Source organism: Cyprinodon tularosa, unplaced genomic scaffold (genome assembly GCF_016077235.1).
Source record: "Cyprinodon tularosa strain WSP-4 unplaced genomic scaffold, ASM1607723v1 ctg368, whole genome shotgun sequence".
NCBI classification, from domain to species: domain Eukaryota; kingdom Metazoa; phylum Chordata; class Actinopteri; order Cyprinodontiformes; family Cyprinodontidae; genus Cyprinodon; species Cyprinodon tularosa.
In genome coordinates, this window is record NW_024039083.1 from 1,135,738 (window position 1) to 1,159,113 (window position 23,376).

Genomic DNA, 23,376 nt, shown 5'->3' on the forward strand with positions numbered 1-23,376 from the left:
CCTTCTGCTTTAAACCAATGCTTTCTCTACCGGTGGAATGTCCCTAGACAAGTCCTAAATGCCTCAGCAGCTTAGACAAATTATGTGCAATTTATATGATCTCTTCCCAGGCAAATAACAAAACAAAAAAAACATGTCAGAACCCACCTCCAAAAATCTGTTAGGATGGGTCCCGATGAGCTGACCGCTAATTGGTCTTTAATTGATTAAGGTTCGTCTAGAGGTGATTAAAGCACACAGAGATCTACGCACGGGCCGTCAGCATGTGTGGGCTGGCCCGACAGCTTCAGTTACAGTTGAATGAAAAAGGCAGACCGGGAGCCTGGTTGTCATTTCTACACTACAGCCACAGATGGACATCTAGAGGAGTGGGCGTTTGGCAGCGGTCTGAGGCGAATGACTGTTGCTTTTCAGGGTATCTGCAGATACATATTTTCTCACTGGTCAAACCAAACAGACATTCAGGGAAAGAAAAGGGGGATCTTCATGTAAGGTAACATAGGATCGGAGATGTCAATATGTGGCACTTTTAAGTTCGTCTAGAATAACCCAGGCTGGCCGTTTTAAGGAGGTAACAACAACTGTTTTGATGGCACATTTTTTTCTTTTTTTTTTTGTCTTTTGGCAAAAAGAAGAAAAAAAAAAACAAATTTATCAAAATACATTAAAAACTTCCAAAACCAACAAAAGGAGAAACAGAAATGTCAGTTTTGTCTGTGTGTGTATCATACAGACGCACAGAGCCGTGCATTCTGCTGTTTGTGTTGTAAAATGAGGCATCGGGTTGGAAGGTCCTACAATATGGACTAGGTTCCATATTCACAAAACCATTTTGAAAGGTGGGAGGGCTGATCTGTGACACCCATCAGGCCCCCAACACACCTACTATGGTCCGTAACATTTCAGAAGTACTTAAAGGCAAAACTTATCAAAGATGAGCCCCGATAGCAGCGCCGTCACGAGAAAAACGGCACTAAACACATTCAGATGGGATTGCTCTCAGACGCCCCATACTCATTCCCATATATCCGACTGGAGCGAAAAAAGAGCAATGAACCTTTTAAGGGTTTATTGACTGTTTACAATCTCACCGGAGCTGCGTTTGCATGTGCAAATGTGTGTCATGTGTCTCACTGGTAGGACCGGAACTACTACAATACAGTATGTGTGCGTGTAAATGTTTCTAGGTGCTTAAATTGCAAGTAAACATGAAAACAATGTCCAAGGCAACAGATCTGTTTTGGAGAAGAAGGAAAGGAGGAATAGGATGAGTTCTGTCTTCAGTGTGTGCTCTGCCTTCTGGGCCGCTGACACCAGCGTGTCGGCTACGATGGGGAAAGGCTCATGTTTCTGTACATGTAGCACCAAAACTAGCAGGGACCTGCCCTGTCTGTCTCGCTCCGTTTAGTCGCACGGCTTGATTTCCCTTTCCATTTCAAGCTAGGTAACCTGCAGAAGTGGCAGTTTATGGGTTTTACTTGAAAAGGAAAACTGAGCAATAGGAGTTAATCATTATTTGAGAATCGTATAAAACTGATCTTTTGGCAAATAGGACTTAAACATAGAGGCATGGGCTGGTTTCTGTGGATCAAAATCGGCACTGGTTCAAAAATAAAAAATTAACAAAAAATGTTTCCAAAATGATCAGTTAAGCTCCTCACGAAATCAAAAGTGATGTCACCAAACAAAGATACACTAATCTAATCATAAATCAGTGGTAAAAAATACTTTTTATTTTGTTTGAGGTGGAGAATTTCTTAGAAATTGAAGCTTGTTTTAATCTTTCATGAATCAGAACTAATAAACTGGAAAAGCAAACATTATTGCATTCTTTGCTTTTTTCTCATATTCAAAGAGACTTAGCAGCTACCAGAACTATTTCTTTATCTGTTTTCTTCAACAAAAACAAGTACCTCTTGCCTCAAACATTCGTGTGCAAAACTGTATTTTAAGTCAAGGTTGACATATTTTCTTATTCTCACACCGGCCCATGCCTAAGGACAGATTTAGGCCAATTGAACTCCAAACATGTGAGGACCATTGCATCTGCTCAGTTTGATTTCACTTCTGCTTCTTACTTCCTCTGACTTCTTAGCCAGGCTTTCCGAACTACTGCATCTATCACTTCAAAACAGAGCAAACGCTAGACAGACGGGCAGACGGATAACACAGGTGGGTTAAGACAGACAGACACGGTAAAAATCCTTGGCTGTGGTCTATAAAGCAATGTCAGATGCTTCTTGTTAAGCCAATATACAATCATTTTGTCCGGCACGATTCCCTACGTACCTCTAAATACATACTGTACATAAGGGTTCAGTCAGTTGGTCGGACATGGAGCCAAACCTCGGGCCGTGTAAGAGCACACAGCGAATCAGATGATAATAATTGCACAAAGAGGTATTCTGGAGGCCATGTCTACAGCAAAAAAAACAACAAACAAACACAAAAACAAAACACACACTCATTCATCCCCTCCCCCTCGGACACACACTCTCTTCACATTCGACATTAGGGGAGGGGGTTGATTTTCAGGCCATAAGGTTACTAGTTAGTCACTAGCTAGTTAGTTAGTTGGTTAGTTAGTATCAGAGGTGCATTGACTGGCATGGGGAGCCCGCTGCAGGGCGGAGGCTCCATCTTGCTACCAATGTGTGGTCGTCCTCGTCGGCGTGGTGTGCTGCGGCGCGCTCAGCCGCGGTAGATCTGTTTGAAGTGGTCACACTCGTTGCAGTAGCCCTGTTTCTCTTGGTTGGCATAGTGGTCGCAGCCCTGCGTCCGACACTTCTGCTTGGATTTTTCCTTGGGCGCCTGCGCCCGCCTGCCTGCTTCCCTGCCCTGGCCTCGCGTGTGGCACTCCGGGCAGAGGTCCGTGCAACCCGGGGACACGTTGCTGCAGCCGCTCCGCCGGCACTGAGTCTGGGTCTGGGTTTGGGATTGCTGCGAGGATCTGGGTTTAGCTGCTCGGTCACGCTTCAAAGCAGATGGGAGGGGCAGAGACAGAAGAAGGACAAGGTCAGCAGGAAACCAGGCGTGCAGAAAAGGATGTTAAACCTCGTGCAGTTTAAAAGTTGTTCTTGTGGGAAAGTTGCAAAAAGAAAAAGAAAACAGCTGCAGGGTAGGAGAGGGTCTATGGATGGCCATCTGCAGTTTTTCTGGCAGAATTGTCTATTACCTCCATAGCTCCAATCGCTAACCAGCTTCCATTCTTATCCTGACATTACGATGCTGCCACCAACATGTTTCACCAATGATAATCTCATCAATCTGCATATAGCTCCATCCCTGACCTGTCCTGCTGCGGTTCTTGGTCTTCACAGAACTATTTTTTTCACTAATGCTCAGGCCTTCACATATTCTGGGAACAGATTACACAAAATCTAGATCTATTTTCTAATTGGCTGAATTCTAATCGCAGCCACAGATTGACAGAGACAGCAAAACAAAAGGTGGGGTAGAGACCTACCATGACCAGAGGGGGGGAGTGTGGCGTTCGATGCGCCACTTGATTAAGACGTGCGCTTTGCTCTTTGACGTAGCACTTATCACAGTAGCCCTCCAGCATCGCCTTGCCCACCGCCCCGCACCCGGACCCCCGACACCGCGTTGCGTTCTGGAAACCCGTCTCCAAACCTCGCCTGCTTTGGACTGGGGCAGGAGGGGGAGGAGTCAAGCCTGGAAAAAAAAAAGAAAAATTGGGAAACGACTTTAGTAAAAAGTCTGGTAGATATTTGGAAACCACTGCGACAGGCAGGGTGAGGTGATGTCAGGACTTACGGTGGTTGGTCTGATAGTCTACATAGCAAATAGTGCAGAAACCCAATTTCTCCGGAGTCCCAAAGAACTGGCAGCCGGATCGTTTACAGCGCTGGGCCAGAGGAGTCTGCCAGGCGGACGTGTGTGCTGGGGTGAGGGTGAGGCACGGCTGCTCAATGTCTCTGGCCTGGCTCCAAGCCGAGGCCTCAGTCCCGTGGTTGCCTTGCTGCGGCTCCCCCCTCTCTGGGGCCTGCTGCCTCTGCATGCAGGGCGGACACAGGCCGTTGAATATCCTGAACACCTCCTGCCTGCACATGCTGCATCGCTCCGTCTCCGAGTCGCAGCCCGCCCACTGGGTCCAGCCAGGGCCTTGGGCCGGGTGGGAAGCGATAGGCGCCCCGTTTGAGGCCGGGGGTCCTGTAGCAGCCGTTCCAGCCCCGGGGGGCCCGTGGTTCTGCCTGGCGTTGAAGCAGCGCTCGCAGAGGCCGTCGTGCTCCACGCTGAGGGTGAAGAGGCAGCCGGGTGTTTTGCACTTCATGGCGTGTGTTTCGCTGTAAAGGCTGAGGCTTGGTGCGGTGGGCGGGGCAGAGCGAGGACTCGACAGCACCACCCCTCTCCCAGAGGAAGAGCAAGGAGGGCTGCTGCTTCGGGCTCCTCTGGAGCTCACCTCCGTCTCCGCTCCTGCCATCATTCCCAGTCCTCCCTGAACGCCCTTGGTCTGAACCACCCCTTCTATCCTGGCCCCGCCTCCTGTGGTGGCCTGTCGCTTCTCAAAGCATTCGTGGCAATGAGGCTGCGTGTCCACGGAGACATAGAAGGTGCACCTCGGCGTGGCGCAGCGGATCTCGATGAGGGAGAGCTGGGACACGGAGAAAGGCGGCGGTCGCTGCGGCTGGGCGGCCCAGGCCTGCTCCTTGTCCTCCTGCCAGCGCTGGTACTCATGGTTGACCAGCTGCAGGTAGTCCTCCATCAGGTTCATGTCTTCAGGAAGGTTACCCTCATCCAGCCTAAGGAGATGGACACGGTTAACTTCACCTCGGTTTAAACAAAGTTAAAAGGAAAGGAGTTATAAATCAGACATACTTTGCAGCTTTCATGATCCACGCGGTTTCATGACCCAAACCGATGACGGGGATCTCTATGAGTTGCAGGTAGTCGTTAAGCAGCCGCTCTTTCTGCGTTTGCTCCTTCTCCGTCAGGAAATGGACCTTCAGCTCCTCGAAGCCCACCCTCTTAGGGTTGATCAGCGGAACAGCGCGGATCTCTAAAACAACACATGCTTGTTTTTATTCCTCCACACACACGCTGCATCACACCCCATCGGTTCCAGCCATCTCTCGTCCTACCTGGACCGCTGTCTTTGACGGTGATGAGGGGTGCGAAGTGTTGCGAGTCATAGCCAAGCACTATCGGGTATTTGTAGCACTCCGTGGGCAGCCAGTGTAGAGGCAGATAAATCCCACCCACATTCAGAGGGGAGATGGAGGAGCCAGATTTCATACTCCTCACCACCTGGTCTGTTGATGGAAACCAGAGAAAAATGTTTAGCAGAACTGATTCAAACAAAAACAAGTTAAAGATCTCACTTATCTTAAGGCAAAGGACCATAAAGCTCTTCATAAAAAAGATTAAACAGAGCTCCAACATGCAGCTTGTTTTATTTAGTACCTGCGATGACGACAATGGGTCTGCGGAGGATGTTGGAGAGGATGAAGATGTGAATGTCTTCCAGGGAGTCAAACTGGAGCCCATTGCTACTAGAGACCGGAGACGCCATCTTTACGATCTTGTCCCACTCGTCTTCCCAGTTCTGGGACATTGCAAACAAAACCAATCCAGTTATAAATGCCTCTTCATTAAGCCTCTATAGTACTTTTAACGCAGGGTTTGTTTAGTACCATAGTGGTGTATCTCAGTCCTGTCTGGGTGAACTCCTGCGACTGCAGCAGCTCCGCCTGGAAACGAGCCTTGAACACAGCCGTGTCCGTCTCTTTCAGAACGCCGTGGAGAGCTTTGCGGAGAACCAGGTCTGTGTCCTGGACGCCGAGCATGTACTGCGAAGCTGCATGCAGCAAACAGTTCCCGTCTCCTGCAGACAAACACAAACGCCACAGGAGATTAGTCGTTTATTTTGCACACTGGATTCTCAAAAGGTGCGTGCTCATGTTGAAATACTGGTGGACGACTGCGGTCTGTGTGCGCGCCGCTTGTGTGTAACTAAAGGGTGGGGATTTCCAGGCCGCTGGGCTAATCATCACTATCTGGTTTGTAGATTATAACTTGACCCTTATATGTCTAAAAGCTCACACACAATCTTCAAACAGGGTTTTGTTCATAAAAAAAGCTTAGCTGAAATTAACTTCTATTCAAAATAACCTGCTTAATGTTTCTTTAAGCTGCTGGGTTGCTAAAAGGAAGCATTTGTGTGAGCAAATAAAAACCCTGGAATTTTATTTTCACTCCTTTAGCACTGCTGGGTGTTTTTTCTCATTGTGAAACAGGAGAGGCTGTATTTGTCAATGTGTGCAGCTCTGAAATACCCCTGTTGTCACACTAAACACAGGAATTTCCCTGCGCTAACTTCTGCTTTTTCTTTGCTTATGCATGCGAGAGTGTGTTTGATCCCTTGTCTGATCCCAGCTCATCAATGCTACTCAGCAGGTCCTGTACTTTCCACAGAGGCGTGACTTGGAGAAGAAGGAATGTTAGGGTTTTTAAACTACTGTTATCATCAGCCGATGAGGACGTGATTAATGGGCCCTCCGATAAGGTGAGCCCTCACATGTATGGCTTTTACAGATCCTGTGATGTGTACGTTTTGCTCTGCCTTGATCTCTATCCAGACGACCAAAGTAGCTCACAGAATTCAGTCAACAAACTTTAAAAATTAACATTCTTAAACAAAAAAAAAAGTGTTTTTTTATCTAACACTTTAAAAATAAAATCCTGTTCTCCTTTAAGGTGGAATCAGAGCTCAAAGGAGAAAAAACAAAAAATGATTCCCTCCTATTGCAGACTAGCAAGCTGTTGTTGCATTTCCGTCCTCTTGCATCACACAATGCAGAGCTCTACGGTGGTAGAAAAAGAAGACATCCTCAGCAGCGACATACACAGACACACATTGTCGACAAAACGCCCTCTGACCGTGAATCGAGAGCTGTCGCCCGAAGATGAAAGACAGTTGCTTCCGGCGCGTAAATCTAAGTATAGATTCCTTCACCATGCTTGGGTAGAAATAAATAAATAAAAGAAGTTTCTGCTGCCACTGCTGCTCAGCTGGCTGCAGAAACAACTGAAAAAACTACATCAACATCCTTATCATAACTCATAACTTCTGCAGCTTATTGACTAGATGCAGCTTTTTTTAATTTACAGAGAATAAAAGGAATTAGATAACACTATAGTTTCATTTGTAAACTTTGGATACAGTGATGCTGCCCCTCCCCTACCTGCTGCTATTTCTCTCATACCAAAAAGACAGCAGTTTGGACTCGAAAATTCATAACATGAGAACTAAATTACCACTCCTTTGGAGCACTATTTGATAGGAGCAATAATTAAAGAACTCTGGATAAATAGCGCGCTATGTTCAACTCAAAGATGGAAAAATGTTGAAATATTGCATGCACAACCAAATGTAATAATCATACTATAACTGACATTAATACTTAATGCCTTTTTTGTGATAAATAAAAGCCTAACCCTACATGTTTTTGCTTTATATCCAGCAGGTTAAACGATGAAAATCTTTTGATGTTACTAATGGAAGTACACAACTTAGACAGCCAAAAAGGGGAATCCAGGTTTTCGTGTGTGGCGATTTCTGAGCTAAAATCAGAACGATGCACATGAAAATCCCCCCCAAACTGTTCCAATCCTTAAAGATTCACAACCAGAAGGAGTATTAAGAGAACCGTCTTTGCTGCTAAAGTATGTGGAGTCAGTTCATTGTAGCTGAACCAATCCTGCGTGAAGGGGACACATGACAGACATGGGACGCTGCTTGGAGGAAAATCCCTTGAATGCGTTCTAGACATCCGAGAGTAGTCACAATAAAATTAATGAGATCTCACTTTGCTGGGATGGAAAGAGGAAAACGGATATGAATCTTCTGCTCTAAATTACGCTGCAGTTTATGTTGGTTAATTCTATTTATTTGTACAAAATCCTAAGGGGGTTTGAGCTTCTAGTACAACTTTAAACAGGAAACAGCCTGGGAGAGGGAAAAAGAAGGATTTTTGGGAGCTATTTTAAGTAAAAGGAGATGTTGGAAGCTCTCTGGAGGACTTTCGTCATTTTATTTCGTCACATTTTCTCAGCTGAGGTCCAGTGACTCAGCATCCATCAGTCAGATCCTCTCTGAATATATATCTATGTGTGTATGTGCGTCCGTCCTCTGCTCAAAGTCACGTCTGGGTCCTTCAACGTTAGACCGTCCGGCTCTAACATTCTGCCTCATCAAGCCAGGAAATTTCACTCAGGTTACTTACTGGCAGCCAAAGTCAGCCGGGGGTTTGTCATCAATAAAAAAGGTCTAACTAAATGAGGAACTGCGCCCTGATGAAAGCTGCAGTGAGTCACTTGGGTTATTACTTCAAAATCAACAGGGACCCTTTGGGAGAAAACATTCAGTAACTCGGATTAGGTCAGTAGAGGAATTTCTCACATGAGGAAGGAAGATTTTTTTTTTTTTTTCCGATGGAAACTTAAAATGTTAATGTCAAACTTAAAATGCAGACTGATTTCCACTTCCTGTTTTTTTTTTTTTTTTTTTTTTTTTGTTATTAACACTACAGCTGGTGATTTTCTTGAAAATGCCCTGCTTATCTCTCCCTTTAAAATTTATGGACTGATGGAGTAAATTCTGGCAGGTAAGCTTCAGATCTAAAGGTCTTTACACACTTCTTGCGCAACCAAACGCCCAAACAGAAAAGTCGAGGGACAAACCAGCAAAGCTGTAACTACTGGAAATACTTTGGTCTGAAAGCTCACCGGCAGTAAACAACACGCCACTGAAGTTTCCAGTGCAGAAACTGCGATCAGAGGCACCGTGGCGCCCTTTTGTGAATGTTTGCCTACCCCGGGATGTTCCCGAGGTGCAGGGCGCACGCAACAGAAAACATGACTTAGCAGCGGGGCGCCATGCTCAGCACATGAAGAAAAAAAAAACATTGGTGCTGCTATATGAGTCTCTGAAAGCGGAACTCGTCCACCTTAATTGTTGTCATTTACAGTAACCCTGCTTGTGAGTAATGACATCTGAGAATTTCAATATCAAAAACCCATTGACTCATAAGCTAAAAGCTTCTGCTGTAGAAAATGAAACAAAGGCCACAGGCGGTAAAAATGGCAGCAGTTCCTAAAACTGTTAAACTTCCACATTCTTGGTGCAAAAATAATCTAAAAGATTATGTGACAAAAACATCAGAAACATCATACTATCAAAACCTAAAATGTTATCACACAGGGCGGTTTCCCACCAGTTTGATGCTCCTTACCGTTGGTGCGCAGCGGCACCATCTTCTTCAGTTCCCGACACCAGTTGAGCTTCTTCTCCTGCTCCAAAGACGCCTGCATGGCCCGGTCCAGGATAGCGGCTTGCACCACCTCCCTGAAGGCCTGGGGGAAGTGGTTCATGGCGATCATCTCCAGCGTGTAGCGGTGCATCCCCCGCAGGTGGTGCATGAGGCCCCCGCTGGTGGCGGGCTTCACCACGTCGTTGGGGACGCGCTGACGGATCTTCACCGCTTTCAGTAGGTTGGACACGAACAGGAATTTGGGGAGGAAGTTCTGGCCCTGCGACATGGCGGACGGACGGGAGAGTGGAAGGAAGGGAGGAAGAGGATCGAGGAGGAGGACGAGACACTAAGCGGCGATGATGGAGCAACGTGAAATCTGGACAGAAAAAAAATGGAGGAAAAGGAATGGTTATTTTAGAGTGGCAGATTATTCAGATGGGAATTTTTCGTGGAGAATCCCCTCGAATTAAATGAGACACTAAACACATTTTAATTTATAGCCTACTTCGGAAAGCACCTATAAACAGAGAAACATTTATCATTGAGTTTATGAGATGTTTTTTTTTTTCTTTTAAATGAAATTTGTTCATTAAAACAGAAAAAAAAACAAAGGTTGCTTTATAGTCTCTCTTTTGAGAGTTTTACCCAACAGGGTGTGCCACTGTCCTACGGAGCTCAGACCCTCCCAACAATCATCTGGTGTTTTCCAGACTTTCACCCTGGGCCATCCAGTGTTTTCCAGGCTGATGGGAAGGTCACAAGGTCTCCTCCCTTCACAACACCCCGCCACTTTCAGGTCTTTGTTTAAACATATCAGGGTGTTAAGTTAAGACACAATAGGATCCTGTTACCAAGAGATAAAACACGCTCTTGTACTAACACTTATTAATATGTAACACTTTATAATCGTTTATCTTTAGAAAAAAGAAAGAACATTGATTCTTGTTGCTCATAAAAAAGTCATTCAATATTTTCTCTGCTACGACTGTTGTGAATTTATTTGTTGAGGACTTATTATTTCATAACCTTTGAATGATAAGTTAATGAGTTAAAAATATAAGTTAACGTTAATGTTGATAACACAGTTCATGTTTGAAACCGTGGTTAAATTTGGGACTGCATTTATTTGTAGTTGTATTGAAGTGGACTCTATTACCCAGGATGCTCTAGGAGCAAAAAGAAAAAAAAAAAAAAGAGTGTTGTTGAGCCGAGCTGACTGGCGCACGTTGTATGTTACTTTTTTCCTTCACCGTTCTTCACTAAAGTTAAACCAAATGAAACTGACCGTCTCGCTTCGTCATTTTTGGTTGTAAGTCACAACATTTTTTGGTGCCGAAACCCGGGAATATTAAGGAGATAATGGCTGACGAAGCTAGAAGCACCGAAGAGCAACCGAACGCTGAGGAACTACTGGTTGAAAGAGCGAAACGGAAGCGGCGGACAATACGGAGTTCCACAACGAAGGTGCTGAACCAGATTGACGGTGAAGTATCAAAGGAAGACCCGGACATTAACCGTGTGCGAGAGATGTTAGCCGTGTTGTCGGCGAAAGAGGACAGTTTGCGCGAGCTGGACCGCATAGCGGAGGAATACACGCCGCTGGACGCCATGGATGCGGAGATTGAACTCGCAGAGGAATACAGAGACCGTATCATCGAGATGAAGGCGCGGGCTCACCAAGTAATCCGTGCACAGGAGACTGTGAGTAAAGAGGACCCCCGACCTGCTCGGCTAAGTGACGTTAGCGCAAGCACCGCTGGCTCTCAGCGCAGCAACCCGACCGTACGACTGCCGAAACTTATGATTGAGAAATTCAACGGAGACGTAAGTTTATGGCAGGAGTTTTGGAGTCAGTATGAGACTGCTATTCACAACAATGAGGCTCTCTGCAGTAAAGAAAAGTTTACCTACCTGAAAACTTACCTCACTGGAACGGCTGCAAAGGCAGTAGCAGGGCTCACACTGACAGACAGTAACTATAATGCTGCAGTTGATATACTTCAAAGCAGATTCGGAAGGAAGGATCTTATTGTAAATGCCCACATGTCAAAGCTTTTGAATCTCACTCCTGTAAAGAAGTCATCCGATGTCAGTGCGCTGAGGCAGTTATATGATGACTGTGAAATTCAAATCAGAAGCCTAGAGTCACTGGGAGTAGTATCAGACACGTATGGAGGCATGTTATGTCCAATAATCCTCCAAATGCTGCCAGAGGACATGGCTCTTGAATACAGCCGACAGAGAGGAGAACAGGATGAGTGGAAGGTGCCAGATGTGCTAAAGTTTCTGCAGAGAGAGGTAAACAGCCGAGAGAGAGCTTTACAAATGACCAGATCATACAACCAGAGAGAGAATCAGTCTGCTCACAAAACATGCAGCAAATCATATTCAACCTGTGATGTGAAACTAAGGAAACCAAGCATGACATCTGCAGCTACACTACACGCTGCCAATGAGAAGACACAAAACTGCCTGTTCTGTGAGCGTGCTGAACACAAATCTGAAAGCTGCCCAGACCACCAGGTGGCAGCACGTAAAGAAAGGCTGAAGAAACTTGGCAGGTGTTTTATCTGTTTGGGACCCAAACACATTGCAAGGTTCTGCAGGTTAAAGGGCATGTCATGTGCCACATGTGGAGGCAGGCATCATGTGGCCATCTGTGAGAAAAATGAGGCTTCCCCGCCTGTTGTTTCTGCCAACATGGACACTGTCATTTCCTCTGTAATTCCCCAAACAAAAAGGGGCAAAACTGAAACTGAGAACACTGTGCTGCTACAAACCGCCAAGGCATGGGTGGTAGGTCCCACAAGCAGGAACATTGTTCGCTGCTTGCTGGATGGAGGCAGCCAGGGAAGCTTTGTGCATGAAAATGTGGTGAGGGCGCTGCAGCTACCTATTACCAGACAAGGGACGCTTACCCTCCACACATTTGGCTCCACTGCTCCCACAACGGTGAAGCGTAACATAGTGAAGCTCAGCTTGGAAAATGTTTGGGATGGACAGCAAAGAATTGAAATAGAAGCAGTTGTGACCCCCAATGTGTGTACAGCATTGATGAAAGTTCCTGGTGAACACATTCAGAACGAAATGAGAAGAAAAGGGCTTCAACTCGCAGACTTCGCTGGTGGAGGTGATGAAACTGAACTTTCTGTGCTAATTGGCTCAGATTACTACTGGCAGATCGTATCAGGCCGAGTAGAAAGACTGACAGAGAGCCTGGTGGCGCTTGAGAGCACCTTTGGATGGGCAGTACAGGGCCCAGTGGCCATGTCCAGCATAACAGAGACAACATGCATGCATATTCAGCTCAGCAAGGATGCACAGATGGACAAACAGCTGCATGCATTTTGGGAGCTTGAGTCCCTGGGTATCACAAGCGAGAAATCTGAGAATCCAGATGATGTGGAAGCATTGCAGCGGTTTGAAGAAACCTCCATCTTTAAGGATGGGCGTTATCAAGTGGAGTTGCCATGGCGACAGACTCATCCTCCACTTCAAGACAATTACCGCATTGCAAAAAGGCGTCTTGAGAGTTTGAAAAGGAAACTACAAAGGGATGTTACGCTCTACAGCAGATACAATGATGTGGTGGAGGACTACTTAACACAAGGAATGGCTGAAGATGTCCCTAAGGAGTGTACACCACCACCAAGCAGTCGGATTTACTACTTACCCCACCATGCTGTACTGAGGGAGGATAAGGTGACAACGAAATTGCGAGTTGTCTTTGATGCTTCATCCCACGAAGATGGCAGTCCCTCACTAAATGACTGTCTCTTAACAGGTCCCAATTTGAATCCAGATCTGATGAGTGTTTTGATCAAGTTTAGACTGCATGAAATTGCATACATGGCAGACATTAAGAAGGCATTTTTACAGATTTCACTCTCAGAAGTAGACAGGGACTCTGTAAGATTTCTGTGGTTCACAGGCCCACCAACGGAGGATAATCTGCGTGTCCTCAGGATGACAAGAGTGGTGTTTGGAGCTTCATCCAGCCCATTTTTACTGGCTGCCACCATTAGGAAGCACCTGAGACAATATGAGGGTAAACACCCAGAAGTGATAGACATTGTCCGTTCCTCACTTTATGTGGATGACTTTATCTCAAGTGCAAAGGAGGTGGCAGAAGCTCAGGCAGTGACAACAACAGTCAAAAATATTATGTCTGCGGCAGGCATGGAGCTGTGTAAATGGATGACGAACTCTCCTGAGCTTAGAGAAAAATGGCAGGAGATCTCGTTGGATTGCACTGCACAGCCAGAAACACACGGGTCGGTCCTGAAGGTTCTAGGCCTGGTGTGGAGACCTGCCACTGATGATTTTGTGTTCGACCTCAGAGGGCTGCTTGACATTCTGAAGGTGAGAGAAAACACTAAAAGAAGTGTTCTGCAGTCTTCCGCTCGCATTTTTGACCCTCTTGGATTCTTGACCCCTTTCACAATCAGGATAAAATGTTTATTCCAAGAGATGTGGGAGAGGGGACTCAGATGGGATGAGGAGCTGCCGCCCGATTTGACTAAGAAGTGGCAACAGTGGTGTTCGGAGCTCCCCCAACTGCACCAGCTGTCAATCCCACGTTGGTATAGAACACACACACAACAGCCAAATGGTCAGGATCTAAAGCTGCATGTGTTTTGTGATGCAAGTGAAAGGGCTTACAGTGCAGTTGCTTATCTTCAGGGAGAAACGAGTGACGGAAAAGTGACCACAAGCCTCGTTGCATCCAAGTCCAGAGTGGCTCCACTGAAAAGAATGACGTTGCCACGGCTGGAGCTGATGGGAGCTGTAATAGCAGCCAGGCTGGGGAGCACCCTCAAGGAAACACTGCGGCTTGACAAGGCCCAGGTGAGACTATGGACAGACTCAATGATAGTGCTACACTGGATTCGCAGTTCTGCTCACAAGTGGAAACAGTTTGTAGCAAATCGAGTGACAGAAATTCAGACTCTAACAGATCCACAGTCATGGTCTCACTGTAAGGGAAAAACAAATCCAGCTGACCTTCCCACTAGAGGTCTAACAGTACAGGACTTGAAGCAGAGCACACTGTGGTGGAATGGTCCTTGTGCTTTGATATCACCTGATCAGTTAGAGAGCAGTCAGGAAGACATTCAGGAAGATGAGGTAAAGTCTGAGCTGAGATCCAAATATCAGCTTGTTGTACAACTTGTTAATCAAGACACAAACTTCTTAAAACCTCCTTTGTGTCTAGAGAAGTACAGTAGACTGAAAACCGTGCTCCGAGTGACGGCTTGGATGAAAAGGTTTATCGCTAACGCCCGCTCAACTACAAAAATGAGTGGTGAACTGACAGCAGAAGAGCTGCATGAAGCAGGAAAATATTGGATAAAGGTTATTCAGAACCAGAGTTTCAGCTCCGAAATTCAATCGCTCAAAACAGGAAAATGCACACATGCAGACTCCAGAATCCGACAGCTGAAACCCTTTCTGGACCAAGATGAGCTGCTCAGTGTAGGAGGAAGGCTCCAGCATTCCGACTTCTCTTACAGAGAAAAACACCCATGGATTTTGCCCAGCAATCACAGATATACCGAAATGCTGGTACATTATCAACATGAGAAGGTAATGCATGCAGGGGTGCGAGACACTTTAGTGCAAACGAGAGAACAGTTTTGGATTTTGAGAGCACGGCAAGTAGTTAAGAAGGTGGTGTCAAGATGTGTATTTTGCAAAAGGTTCAAAGCAAAGGCTGGGCAACAGACAACAGCACCGCTGCCCAAGGACAGAATAACTGAGTCACCACCATTTGAGATCACAGGTGTGGACTTCGCAGGGCCACTCTATGTGAAGACACAGAACTCCATGACCAAGGCGTACATAGCGCTGTTCACTTGCGCTGTAACCAGAGCTGTGCATTTAGAACTGGTCTCAGACCTATCAACAGAGAACTTTCTGCTGGCACTGAAAAGGTTTGTCTCAAGAAGAGGATTATGCAAGGTGATCTATTCAGATAATGCCAAAACATTCAAGAGAGCTGATCAGGATCTGAAGGAACTCTGGAAAGGCATCAAAGATCCACAGCTACAAGAATTTTTCTCAGAGAAGGGCATCACCTGGCGGTTCATCGCTGAAAGAGCAGCCTGGTGGGGGGGATTCTGGGAAAGGCTTGTAAGGTCAGTCAAAGTAATTCTTAGGAAGGTGCTTGGCAGAGCTAAACTTGGCTTTGAAGAAGTGTGCACCATTCTAGCTGAAGCTGAAGCCATAATAAACTCGAGGCCACTCACTTACGTGCACAATGACGTGGATGAACCACAGCCGCTGACACCTTCTCACTTCTTGGTGGGTCAGAGACTGACTTGTTTACCCCCAAAGCCATTTCCAGCTGAAACAATCCATCCAACAGCAAATAAGGAGGAGATGACACGGAGGTGGCGCTACAGGCAGAGACTTATGACCAACTTCTGGAACAGATGGCGAAAAGAATATTTACTGGACTTGAAGTCAGCCCATCGCTGCGACTCCCAGCAGCCCTCTCTGCTGAAGGTGGGAGACGTTGTGCTAATCGGAGAGGATAATCTACCAAGACAGAGCTGGAAAATGGGGCGAATTCAAGAACTCTTCCCAGGACGTGATGGTCTTGTCAGGTCATGTGCTGTTCGAACATGTTCAGGCGCCCTTCTGCGGAGACCAGTTCAGTTGCTGTATTCTTTGGAAATTTAGATAAACTGTAGTTTATCGGGGGGGAGGATGTTGTGAATTTATTTGTTGAGGACTTATTATTTCATAACCTTTGAATGATAAGTTAATGAGTTAAAAATATAAGTTAACGTTAATGTTGATAACACAGTTCATGTTTGAAACCGTGGTTAAATTTGGGACTGCATTTATTTGTAGTTGTATTGAAGTGGACTCTATTACCCAGGATGCTCTAGGAGCAAAAAAAAAAAAAAAAAAAGAGTGTTGTTGAGCCGAGCTGACTGGCGCACGTTGTATGTTACTTTTTTCCTTCACCGTTCTTCACTAAAGTTAAACCAAATGAAACTGACCGTCTCGCTTCGTCATTTTTGGTTGTAAGTCACAACAACGACTATTATAGCAATAACAATTGAATCAACTATTAGCATCATTTAATAATTGAAGTTTATTGATCTCACATTAGAGAAATTTACCTCTGCATTCAACCCATCCGCTTGGGGAGCAGCTCTTGGTGTATATCGAGGCTCGATGCAGGCTGCCATTCTAAAAAAATACACCTATATAAAGTTAGAGGGTCGGATCCGTCATTGAACTAGTCATGTGACCCAGAACGCCTCTTTATTGCAGCCTGAGCGCCTCTTAAACTTGAAAAGTTTCTGTTAGGCAACAAAACAGATAACATACTTAACTGTTCAGACATATTTCTAGTTATCTGATGTAGGATAAGGATTTATTCTAGATGGGTAAACGCGACCCGGTCTTTACAAGTAAATCCACGCAATGATGCTAGTTGTCTTAAGCAGAGCGGAACCTGGACGTTACAGCTCTAGTGCCCCTAGTGGCTGAAGGTTATACAACGCTGCTTTAAAAGATATTGAACTGTAGAAAGTTTATGATGTTTCCCTGTTGCTAACTGTAATTGCATTGATTTTATCTTCTACCTAAATGATCAAACTTATTTTCCCAACTTTAAAAGCTGAACCTGAATGCTTGGCTTGATCCAATTTATGCTCCATTGAGAGACAGAAACTCTTTTCAAAGTCTAACACCGGTTTTCCCCATTCTGTCTCTAGCGGCAGTAGTTTTGAAGGGAACCTTTAAAAAAAACATCAGTTGATTTGAAGCTAAATGTATTTTTTCACAAAATTACAATTCTGCGTTTATAGTGGTGAAAATACTTCTTCTGAGCCTGCTGAATGGGCAGTGCTCAGCCCGTATTCCTCTGTAGTTTTAAGTTTTTGTTTATTTCCAGACATCTTCTTAAAAGATGTGATCCGGGGAGGATTTAGAGTAGAACCGCTGCTCCTCCACATCAAGAGGAGCCAGTTGAGGTAGTTCGGGCATCTGGTTAGGACGTCTCCCTGGTGAGGTGTTCCAGGCATGTCCCACTGGGAGGAGGCCCAAGGGGAGACCCGGAACACTTTGGAGGGCCTGGGAGCACCTTGGGATTCCCCGGAGGAGATGGCCCAAGTGGCTGACGAGAGGGACGACCTCAGATAAGCGGAAGAAGATGGATGGATCTTATCTAAAGTACTTTTAACCCTTTATAGAGCGCTCACTTAAATGGTTTGAAAATCAAAATGTCAAGCCAATAGTTTTACTGGAATTCAGGACATGACCTTATTGCCTTTGTTACATTAAAAAAATATCGATATTTTGATGGTAACAATTTCTGTGAATGTAATAACAAGAAACGCCGACTTACCCGAATATATTAATAAAAAAAGAGCTTTTATAAGAAATTCATGAAAAACCCTGAGAGTGAAAGAAACACTTTTTTTTGGTACAACATAATCTTAGAGGCATTAATGCTTTTACTGACACTTACATTTTTTACTTTATAAACCTAATATTATTGTTAACTAGGCTTATTAGCATGTTAAATTTACTTAGCTTTTCAAGTAGCTTTTTACCTTTTTTTTTTACTTGATAACTTTCTTTTATTTCTCGACTTAATTTACAGTAGGTAATATATCACTCAAGGGCTCCTCTAATTGGTGAAATGCCAAAATAAGACGTACAGCCATGTAGCAGTATATTTGCTGAATGGCTGGATATAGATCTTGTGCTTCTAGATCTCACTGAGGGAAGGATTGGACTCCATTTGTAAGGGGTGTGCAAGGGATCAAAAATGGTAACTTGCCCTATAAAGAGTTAACTTAAATGACTGTTAGATGGAAGAGGTATGTGGTTTATAAACCAATAATAAACCTAATGCAGGCTTTTACAAACTTTTTTCAAACTTGAATTTTACCTTGATACCAGTTATTAGGACATATCTTCACCAATATCATAAATTTAGATTTTTCTGCCTGCACTAAAACTGTTATTCTTTACTTCTCTATATAGGAGTTGGGCAAGGTGGGTTTTAAAGGACTATTAAAGGACTATTTCAACTAAATTAAAGGTCAGCAAGTGATTTTTTTTAAATGTCCACCCTTTATCCTCACATCAACAGGCTGACAAAGAGTCAGTGGATGCTGCTGAAGTTCACAACCACCTGAAGGCTAAAGGGGAGCTTCTCTCTCCAAGCAGCAGCAGGTGCAACAGCATCCAGGCCCTGTTAAAGTCACTCACTTCCAGGCAGCAGCAGCAGGCTGGATGACTGCTGCCCCAGCAGCTACACAGGCTGAGGGGTTAGCATAGCTAGCTACACACACACACGAATAAAGAAAAAAAAGACAACAACAGGAGACTTTGCTGACGTTAAAGGCTTACGTAATTGCAATGACAACTACCTCTGAGACAATGTAGTGATCGGCGGCGGTTTGGATAAAAGAGAGCTGCAGAAATTAGTCCGTTTAAACGCTCCTTCCTCCTTGTTATCCGCTCCTAGGGGGTACGTCTTTTTAAACAATGGCTGTCAAAGCCACTGTCGTGAGCAGGTTTTTCCTCCATGTCCCCATAAACACGACCAACATGTTACTCAAGGCCCCAAAAAAACACACATGATGTGTCCGTTAAGTCCCAGCCCCTCGGCGGGGGAAGAATGTAGTCCAGGCCAAAAAGGCAAACAGGAGGAGGGGGGAGAAGTGTTGTCTTACCTGTGTAATATGTCGGGGGAGGGGGGTGGGTGATAACAAAGCCTCCCCGGATGCTCAGGCTAGTCCACTCTCAGCCACTTCACTCAGCCTCACCGCTGCGGCTCTCGGCGCCATTCAAGCCTCTCTTTTTTTTTCTCCCCCCTCCACTATAACGTCTTATTCAGAGCTCTGGTGGCTCGGAGGAGTCCTTTCGAAAGACTACACTCATCCGCTGGTGCTCGTTTTTAAAAAAAGGAGACAAAAAACTCCAAGTCAAGGGGATTTCCACACGGGGACTTTCCGTCCACCCATTTTACTCTCTCAGTCACTAACTGCAGTTCTACCGCACCGCCGCTAGGGGGCCCCTATCTGACTGTCTGAAGCGATACTGAAAAGCATATCCCACCTACTGAGCACAAAGGAGCCTTCAGTGAATGAGAGAGACAGGCCGCGTCACACTCTATTTCATGAGACAGCCTTAGAAATAAATCATTAACCCCCCTAAAAAAAAAAGAAAAAAGATCAGCCTCATCGAATGACTCAAGGATACGAAGAAAAAGAAACATTTAATTCATAAAATAAAAAAAGGCTTTGACTCACAAGCTGCTTTGTGTGTTTTTAATAAACATTTCAGTGTTTGATTTCATTATTATGATTGAATGTATTATTTTGACTGTTTGGAAATTATGCTCAGAGGATTTAAAACAGAATTCCTGATATCTGAATTCTCATTCAATTCTTTCCTGTTTTTTCTATCGATTTGTGGGTTACTCAATTATTTATTGCAGGGGTCTTCAACAGTTTTCAGGACAAGGGCCCCCAAACTGATGGCTCGATGAAGCGGGGACCTCCTAAATATATATATTGTGTAAAATTGCGTTATATCAAACTGGTTCTATAGTCACTGTATTAAAGATGGAGTAATGTAACGAAAGTAATTTCGCCCTCGGGTTATTAAAGTATTCTAAATCTGATTCATGGTTGATGGGACAGGTGTTATGAAAGAAATGGTGCCCAGCTTGAAAGAGCTTCTGTGTGTCGCTGAATGTGTGCATTGATGACTGAAAGATATATCTTCTGCCTATATTTATCTGTTTACAACAGTGTGTTGAATTCATTTTAATGTGTATTTAAAGACATTTCAATTAGTGGAAAGAACTGCAAGGGGGGATATAAAAAAAAAAAAAAGTCTAATCAACCAAAACTTTTGAGACCCTCAAGCAGCACCTGGGCCCATAGGGGTCGCAGACCCCTTGTTTAAGACCTATGATTTAGTATTTTATGCATAATCAAGAGGCATATTACTTAATTATTTCTGTTGATCGTGTTAAGCTGAATAAACCCAAAATACAATAAAACTGCACCTGTGTAACGCTTTGATGTTCCATACATTAACAAAGGAAATCTAGTCAAAGTATGTTTAGGGTCTGGATACGTGTAGAAACAGATATTATACTATGGAAATGCACATTTCAAGATTTTTATTCCCTGCCCCATTATCTAAATGTCATAATTATGCATCCATCCACTCATTTATCTATTGATCTATCCATCCATCTACCTGTTCTTTTATTCAGCCTTTATAATTATGTAATGTTGAACTTTTGTAACTGGTCTTGCAGTGGACTGAAAACTTTACTAATTTGAATTTTGAAATTTTTTTTCTCAACTTGATCTACATGAGAAAAACGAAAATGAGACCTTCCCACATTTTCAAAGGTGCTAAAACGTTATCTGCTTATCTTTTGGTTTAAAATCTTTCACATGCAGGTGACTTTTTAAGAAATGCATGCAACATTCAACCCATCCGAGAGTACTATATAAGCAAAAACACTGCATACGTTGAAACCCACTCAAATATTGGCACTTCTTTTGGTTAAGGTGGTTAACAGACTTTCTTTATTACTAGCTTACATGTCAGACTGTGACAAAGCCCATCAAGTATCTGTCTTTGGCTCCATCTCTCACAACATGACTCTCAGAGATGATACGAATGAAACAACAAGAGAAGCAATGTTTTCAAAGCCTTTATCTATTTAGAAAATAACTAACACAATTCAGTAAAGGGCAAGAATTCATTAGAAGAATCAGCATTTAGTTTGTTGCTTTGATTTTTTTAAAATAAAGTAGCATGTAATATTACTGTTAAAAATAAAAATATAGACCAGATTGTGCTGTCTTTATTTGAGAAAAAGTTAAAAAGTATATGTAATATTAAACAGAGAAAAAAAAACACATTCTTAACCACAATTTCATAAAAGACAAACCCTTCAGCTAATATCACATTCCAGAAGAAAATGTGTTCTTGGAAAATATAAATCACGTCCAGAAATATTTAACTTACCTGTAAAGATTCAGGCTGAAACCATCTGTCGTCTCATCAATGGGAACACTGGCCCATGTCTACTTGTAGATGTTCATTGCTCATTTTCCACTTTCCTTTCCCTTCTCTGAGGAAAGCCTCCCGGTTCCCTGTTCTTCCGGACAAACACTGGAAACCACAGCTCTGATGAGGGGAACAGAAACCTCCATATCAATCACCTGACAAGCATTCCTAAAGAATGAGCTCACTGACTCACCTTTTAAAGCTCAATTCTCATTGAGTCACCTTCTACATTGAAAAAAGAAAAAGAAAAAAATCAGAAGTCATACAAATCTTCTACAGATTTTATGTTAAAAGTTCCACATTGGGTCACATGCTGCTGAGTCGCTGTCTGTGATCAATACAGACTTGTTAATGGTTGCAATAAAAGCAGCACATCACAAGTACATGGAAACCCCCAGAGGAGACAATTGACCCACTGATCTGCTTCAAATCAGCAGTTCTCAACGTCTACCCGCTCACTCTTGTCGGAAATGTAGAGAAGAGGTCATCAAAGTATGGATGAAAGAAGGTTCAGTGTATTAAAAGACACAACCACTATTGAGCATTTTTCCTATGGATAAACTTTACATGCACAAGTGCACCCTCACAAACAATTACAGGTGCTTGGCTCCAGGTACTCAGAGATTCACTTCCATACAGAAAGCCCAGATTCATATCTTCAGGTAACACAGAGTATATGTCAGACTTAATAATACTACTTCAGTGATAGTTTCAAGGTGTTGCTTTATTGTATGTCTCGTACCATGTCTTTCGGTTGTGCTGTTCTTTTTTCATCTCGTTACAGGTGATGAAGCAGACTGAAAATGTTTTGTCATTGTCTCCTTTCTACCTCCTCTTTCTTTCTCTTTTTTTTTCTTTTCTTTTTTCTTTTTTCTTCTTCTGTTTTGCTGCTCTATTTACATTGCAGTGTCCATATAAACTGTAAAACTCCCTGCATAATTATAATAAAGCAATTTATATGCATGAAACAAGTGAAATCTGTTGGGCTCTTTTTGGCATCAAGACAATTATTCTTATTGCCACATTGCCAGACAGGACACTGTAAAAAATAAAATAAAAAAACACACATAAACTTCATTTCTGACACAGACGTTCATAGAATAGAAAATAAAATTCAACTTTGTCATTACACTGTCACAAGTACAAAGCATTGAATTTCACACTCTATATTTCAGCCATCCTCTTGGGGAGCAGTGTGTTGCCATTGTGCGGCGCCCTGGGAGCAGTATGGGGTTAAGTGTCTTGCTCAGAGGCCCAGAGTGGCAGTCTGTGGGAGTGGGGCTTGAAACTCAGAACCTCAGGGATACAAGCACAATGACCCAACCACTTGATATTTTTGGAACAGTTTTACAAGCCTCTGACAATAACCTCCAGTATGTTTGGCCCTAATTACTGCTAAAAGACTTGCTGTGAAGGAGTGAGATTTGTTAGGTCTCCTTAATCCCCTACAACATTTCAGCTCTGCCTATAAATGTCCTAAGAGGCGATGATCAAGTCTCCTTCACTCTTTCCTTCAACATAATCTGATAATATTTATTATTATTGTGGGAGTGTTTTACCTAGTGGTTAGAGCAGTGCACTTGTGCTCTGAAAAGCTTTAAGTACCCGGTTCAATCCCCACAGCCTGCACTCTGGGCCTCTGAGCAAGACCCTTAACCCCACACTGCTCCCCAGGTGCCGCACAATGGCAGCCCACTGCTCCCCAAGAGGATAGATTAAATGCAAAGTTAAGTGTGATTAATAAAGTTCAATTTCTAATTTCTATTAGCTAAGCTCTTGAGATATTGCCCTACTATTTCCACTACATGTTCTTTTCTCATGATGCCTCCTTTTTTTTTTTATTAAGTTCACAAGCCTCTTCTGCAGCAGGAAATACCACTGACAAAATGCTGACACTCCTTTCATTTTTGATGCCCTCAAGGTTACAAAATCCCCTGTTTTCCAGACAGAATGGCGGCCATTATGGTCAAACACCTCAATTGTAGTTTCATCAGAGCTCAGCATGAGGTATCTCTTCAAAGGAATTTGACTT

The 23,376-nt window shown here is 43.9% G+C and overlaps 2 protein-coding genes across 5 annotated transcripts; one reads left to right on the top strand and one right to left on the bottom strand.

Annotated features, from left to right (window-relative positions):
* Window positions 1–1,886: 1,886 nt before the first annotated feature.
* tnfaip3 (tumor necrosis factor, alpha-induced protein 3) lies at window positions 1,887–21,454 on the bottom strand. 4 transcript variants are annotated; one of them, XM_038296111.1, is made up of 9 exons: window positions 21,303–21,454; window positions 9,255–9,651; window positions 5,655–5,845; window positions 5,425–5,566; window positions 5,103–5,273; window positions 4,840–5,020; window positions 3,778–4,763; window positions 3,467–3,675; window positions 1,887–2,973 (listed from the first exon to the last, which is right to left on the bottom strand). In XM_038296111.1, exons 2-9 carry the CDS (start codon window positions 9,559–9,561, stop codon window positions 2,692–2,694), a joined length of 2,469 nt encoding a protein of 822 aa, XP_038152039.1. In that variant the 5' UTR covers window positions 9,562–9,651; window positions 21,303–21,454; the 3' UTR covers window positions 1,887–2,691. The 4 variants fall into 4 exon arrangements, with proteins under 4 accessions (XP_038152039.1, XP_038152037.1, XP_038152038.1 ...); XM_038296109.1 differs by lacking the exon at window positions 21,303–21,454 and adding an exon at window positions 18,980–19,313; XM_038296110.1 differs by lacking the exon at window positions 21,303–21,454 and adding an exon at window positions 18,674–18,973.
* On the top strand, window positions 10,635–16,165 carry LOC119790540. Its single transcript, XM_038296100.1, has one exon. The coding sequence runs from the start codon at window positions 10,635–10,637 to the stop codon at window positions 15,957–15,959; it is 5,325 nt and encodes a 1,774-aa protein (XP_038152028.1). The 3' UTR covers window positions 15,960–16,165.
* Window positions 21,455–23,376: the final 1,922 nt, after the last annotated feature.